Source organism: Engystomops pustulosus, chromosome 4 (assembly GCF_040894005.1).
Source record: "Engystomops pustulosus chromosome 4, aEngPut4.maternal, whole genome shotgun sequence".
Lineage (NCBI taxonomy): Eukaryota > Metazoa > Chordata > Amphibia > Anura > Leptodactylidae > Engystomops > Engystomops pustulosus.
The window spans coordinates 158,290,325-158,296,324 of NC_092414.1; the positions used below are offsets into that span (position 1 = coordinate 158,290,325).

General features: G+C 41.5%; 1 protein-coding gene across 2 annotated transcripts in view; it reads right to left on the reverse strand.

Annotated features, from left to right (window-relative positions):
* The window catches only part of FBN1 (fibrillin 1), a 152,195-nt gene extending 149,126 nt beyond the window's left edge, over nucleotides 1–3,069 (reverse strand). The window contains exons 1-2 of one of the 2 annotated variants that reach the window (XM_072148248.1): nucleotides 2,866–3,069; nucleotides 2,504–2,764 (exon numbers count right to left, since the gene is read on the reverse strand). In XM_072148248.1, the coding sequence (XP_072004349.1) occupies nucleotides 2,504–2,676 (173 nt within the window). In that variant the 5' untranslated portion in view covers nucleotides 2,677–2,764; nucleotides 2,866–3,069. Of the gene's footprint in view, nucleotides 1–2,503 lie in introns of both variants that reach the window. The other variant, XM_072148249.1, reaches the window with a different exon arrangement.
* Between the last annotated feature and the right edge of the window lie 2,931 nt (nucleotides 3,070–6,000).

Genomic DNA, 6,000 nt, shown 5'->3' on the forward strand with positions numbered 1-6,000 from the left:
CCCTGCTTCTTTCATCGGTACTGGTGTCCTCAAGACACCAATTTACTAGAAAGCTGTGGCAGAGCAGAAAGCGATAAGTTGCTGATTAAATTGTGTTGGCACTTTGTGATAAATTTGTGTCTTTTTGTCTCCTGTTTGTGCACTGTGCCACTAAAAGGTTCACCATCTATACTAAGGATAGATCATCAATTTTAGATCTGTGGGGATCTGACAGTTAGAACTGTGCAAATCAGCTGTTCTTAGAGAGCACTGCTACTGGTATTGACTACAAGGTATGTGCCATACTGCTCATTCACCTTACTATTTGTAGGGATGGTTTCGGGTACTGCACTGGTTTCCAATAGACCTAAATGGCTTGCAACCTATAAGCAATACCAGGAGTTGTACTATTCAGGAACAGCTGATCAAACAGTCAGGAACCGATGATCCTACAGATAGGCCATCATCAATCCCTTTGAGCGATGCCCGTAAGTGAAGAGTCTAGTCTCATATTCTGTGTTATTACATATATAGTCAAAATATGATGCTTCTGAAGACATTACATACCGTTATGGGGATAGCTGTTTCCTGGGCCTGGAAGGATTGTATGACTTTACAATATATCAATTTTTTGGTATACACTTGTGTTTATATCTTGAGGTTACTTTCATATTGAGGAATTAGCAAGCCTCTTATGTTACTATAACTACTGTTTTCTAGGCACAGTTCCTCGAATGTATATAGGACTGACCTGATAAAACACAGCTGTATGAACAGACCAGCTGTAGTGCATCATATTCCTAATGGCAGCCATCTCTACAGCATGACCAACATTAGAGGAGGATCAATACACATTATTTACAACTTTGCCAACACTTTCCATCAATGTTCCACAAAGATGAACACCATTACGTCTATAAAACTTACCTTTGTAAAACCCATTTTAGCTCCCCCTAGTGACTACAGTGCTCACTACAATACAAAAAGAACTAAATTGTCTAAGTTTAGATATAATATAATATAAATATTCTATTATCTATCTATCTACCTATAAACATTCCACATTACATCCCACTTATCTAATGTCAATCAATCTACGTACCTATCCATATACTGATATATCATCCATGTATTACCTATCTAAATATCTATAATACAGCATCTATCAATCCATTTACATACCTATTAAAGTATATATATATATATATATATATATATATTCTGCCCATTTCTTTTCAATGTGTTTTGAGATCACAATATATAATGTATGCCAAATATTTCTTTACACAGTGAAATATTCTCCAGAATTTTCTAAATGAAATTAAGTAATTCACTAACTTTTTCAATGCAATCCTGCAAGGATATTAGTGCTCTCCTCCTAGGATGCACCTCACTTAAATACTTTGTAAGTAACTGATGCAATAGATGTCAGAGAGAATCCAACCGCAAATGATAAAATATGTTCGATTACGTCAACCATGTTGTAAACAAATGTGTTTGGAAAATCTGCTCACTCTGAGATTCATGAGACTTTTATTATCTGTTAGTAAAAAATTTGCACATAGCTGACATATTTTGGCATAAGCTCTCTAGATCCTGTCATTTTAATATTCTCTACCATAGTCCCCATAAGGATTTCCCTTAGCAATTTCCCAGTTACTGACAAATGACATTTTGGAAACGATTTTAAAGTATCAAATGCATTTCTGACAAATGTTACCCTAACTCTTCCAATATGTTTATTACCAAATAAATGAAGGTTCCTGAAAAGCTGGGGCGTGTGATTACACAATTGAAGGTATTTGCATAGTCATATATAGCTGTCATTAATATTAATATGACAATCTTGTCATCTTATTATATTATATATAGTATACTATGTGTGTGTTAGTAAAAGTACTGATCAGTTACTTGATATTACTGTATGAGTGAGTAGAACAGCTATCAGTGAACTGAATCTCTACCCATGATGTAAAGGTCCACTCCCCATTTTTGTGTAACCCACATAACACAGCATCTAAATCCCAGTGTTTGTATTATATAGAACCCATCCTAGTGATTAAAGACTTAAACCTGAACATTTGCATCTGTTTAAAGACTCTTATGTATCTCTGGATGAAGACATTGCTTTGGTGCTAGAATCCCAATCCCAATGTGTATATAAATACTGAAATACATATTACTACTAATTTGCTACTTAATATAGAATAAACCCACTGTCCAATAAACATACTACAAATAAATGACATACAGGTGTATATATAGATAGATAGATAGATAGATAGATAGATAGATAGATAGATAGCAGCACTCCAGATATGTGAATCCAAATGAAGTGGCTTTTATTCCCAAACTATATAATGGGAATGTAATATGATAATAATCATCTCATCTATCTCCTTCTATCCTTTGATAGATGACTTCTTCCATACAGCAGGGGTTAATAGGAGAACTAGAATAATACATAGCACACTGAGAAGACACAGGCTCACCCATAAATCTACAGTGAATGACTGATACTTACCCTTTGAGGACATCATGCCCCAGACCAGCACCTCCACCTCTTCTCTTGGCTCTGTTGGCTCTGGATTCCTTCACTGTATCAGATGTCACATCTTTGTCAGCACCTTGACTGGCACAGAAGGAGAGCAACACTGTAAATCCCAGTGCCAGCCCCAGCAGAGTAGCCAGCCTCATCCTGGTGCAGATCACAGGGTCTTCTTCTCCTCCAGGTCCTCTCTAGGCTTCTCTGCCCTGGCTCAAGATGTCTGTGCTCCACAGGGTCCTGTCCAAAAGAATAAATGAGAAGTCTTCTCACATTAGGAGGAAGAGCAGAAATGTAATGTACCCCAGCTCAGGGCTATGAAGAAGGGTGCAGAGCCCTACCCCCAGGACAGCTTCAGCAGACAGTCAGGGCTGCACATGCCATGGGGTCCTTGTGCTGTCAGGGCAGGGGATATTTAGAATTTATACAAGTAAGTGGCCGTCAGGGACAATAAACAAGATAAAAAGCTTTAGTGGCAGTGAACCCGCCCAGAGACACCAGGCAGGAGCTGCGGCTGCTCCCTCTCCTCTCCAGGCTCTGCCTCTCTTGGCCGCAGCAGCGTGTGAGGCTGTGCAGGGGCTGTGTGCGCCCCGTGCAAGCAGAGCTCCATCCAGAGCAGAGCCCCTGTCACCTGCAGCATCCCCCTGCCCCAATACAGGGGGCACACTGCTCTATCAACATCACAGGGATAACTTCTCATGCCAGAACTAGAAAATATTCTACTCATGTATAAATTGGTGTATAGTGGTGATGTATAATCCCTTACTGCTTATAACTCAGACTACATATTGGGAGATTTACGTAGGTATGTAGTCACCCCTGCCCTGATGTGACTATACCTATACTTATGCTACATGCAATGTGCGCCTCATTACCTGATGCCATAGGTCATAGTCAGTGGCGTAACTGGGAGAGACAGGGCCCCCTAGCAGGCTACTGCATGGGGCCCCCTTCCCACTTAAAAAATATACATATTACTATACTCACACATGCGAGTTACAATCACACATTTATACACTCATGTGCATATACACATACATACAGTGCCATATGCAACATACTCACATACAGTGTATACAGACACCATATACACACAGATACTGCATATATACACTCACCGGCCACTTTATTAGCTACACCTGTCCATCTGCTCGTTAACACTTAATTTCTAATCAGCCAATCACATGGCGGCAACTCAGTGCATTTAGGCATGTAGACATGGTCAAGACAATCTCCTGCAGTTCAAACCGAGCATCAGTATGGGGAAGAAAGGTGATTTGAGTGCCTTTGAACGTGGCATGGTTGTTGGTGCCAGAAGGGCTGGTCTGAGTATTTCAGAAACTGCTGATCTACTGGGATTTTCACGCACAACCATCTCTAGGGTTGACAGAGAATGGTCCGAAAAAGAAAAAACATCCAGTGATCAGCAGTTCTGTGGGCGGAAATGCCTTGTTGATGCCAGAGGTCAGAGGAGAATGGGCAGACTGGTTCAAGCTGATAGAAAGGCAACAGTGACTCAAATCGCCACCCGTTACAACCAAGGTAGGCAGAAGAGCATCTCTGAACGCACAGTACGTCGAACTTTGAGGCAGATGGGCTACAGCAGCAGACGACCACACCGGGTGCCACTCCTTTCAGCTAAGAACAGGAAACTGAGGCTACAATTTGCACAAGCTCATCGAAATTGGACAGTAGAAGATTGGAAAAACGTTGCCTGGTCTGATGAGTCTCGATTTCTGCTGCGACATTCAGATGGTAGGGTCAGAATTTGGCGTCAACAACATGAAAGCATGGATCCATCCTGCCTTGTATCAACGGTTCAGGCTGGTGGTGGTGGTGTCATGGTGTGGGGAATATTTTCTTGGCACTCTTTGGGCCCCTTGGTACCAATTGAGCATCGTTGCAACGCCACAGCCTATCTGAGTATTGTTGCTGACCATGTCCATCCCTTTATGACCACATAAAGCGCCATGTCATAAAGCTGGAATCATCTCAGACTGGTTTCTTGAACATGACAATGAGTTCACTGGACTCAAATGGCCTCCACAGTCACCAGATCTCAATCCAATAGAGCATCTTTGGGATGTGGTGGAACGGGAGATTCGCATCATGGATGTGCAGCCGACAAATCTGTGATGCCATCATGTCAATATGGACCAAAATCTCTGAGGAATGCTTCCAGCACCTTGTTGAATCTATGCCATGGAGAATTGAGGCAGTTCTGAAGGCAAAAGGGGGTCCAACCCGTTACTAGCATGGTGTACCTAATAAAGGGGCCCGGTGAGTGTACATCACAGTATATGTTATATACATATTATGCTGGACAATGTTCAGTACAATATAGATAAAATGGTGCACATCCTCCATTCTTTATTGTGTCAGGTCGGATGACGGGGCCCCCCTGACACTGCAGGCCCCATGGCTGCTACCACTGTAGTTACGCCCCTGGTCATAGTGCCATAGTCATATACTGGTCATTACTGTGTAGCTCAGAGGCATTACAAGCACCCTTATGGCCCTAACTACAAGATAACACTGATTTTAATAGGCTTAGATAATGCACGCAGTGATGTCACAGTACAGGGATAGTACAATCAATAATGTCACAGGATTGAGATAACACACGTTGATATGATGTCACAGTAATACAAAGTGATGTCATAATGCATAAATAATCCACACAGTGATATCACAGCACATTGATAATATGCACAGTGATGTCACAATACAGGGATAATGTTCACAGTGATGTCACAGTACACGGATAATGTACACAGTGATGTCACAGTACATGGATAATGTACACAGTGATCACAGTGATGTCACAGTACATGGATAATGTACACAGTGATTTCACAGTACATGGATAATGTACACATAATGTACACAGTGATCACAGTGATGTCACAGTACATGGATAATGTACACAGTGATGTCACAGTACATGGATAATGTACACAGTGATGTCACAGTACATGGATAATGTACACAGTGATGTCACAGTACATGGATAATGTACACAGTGATGTCACAGTACATGGATAATGTACACAGTGATCACAGTGATGTCACAGTACATGGATAGTGATGTTATGGGTGCACTCAGCTGATGATCCAAATTGGCAGGATCCAGGTATATGCAGAGTAAAAGAAAAAGCATTAACAGTGGTAGCAGCCATAGCAGCTGCTACAGGGTGGCCTGGCCACAAGACTTTTTTACACTTAAGAATGGAGCATGTGCACCATTATGTACATATTATATATGCTGTATTGAGCTGGTAGCACAGATAATTAATGTTGGGGAGGAGATAGCACGAAAGCGGAACTTGGAATCTATCAGTTCTACTTCCTACCATCTACTTCCCCACATGTAGTCAGCAGCTACTGGGGCCTCTATCACCCCCCCCCCCCCCCCAGGATAAAAATACTGCCTGACAGTGAGTACATACATGTGTGTATAAGTTTATCAATGTGTG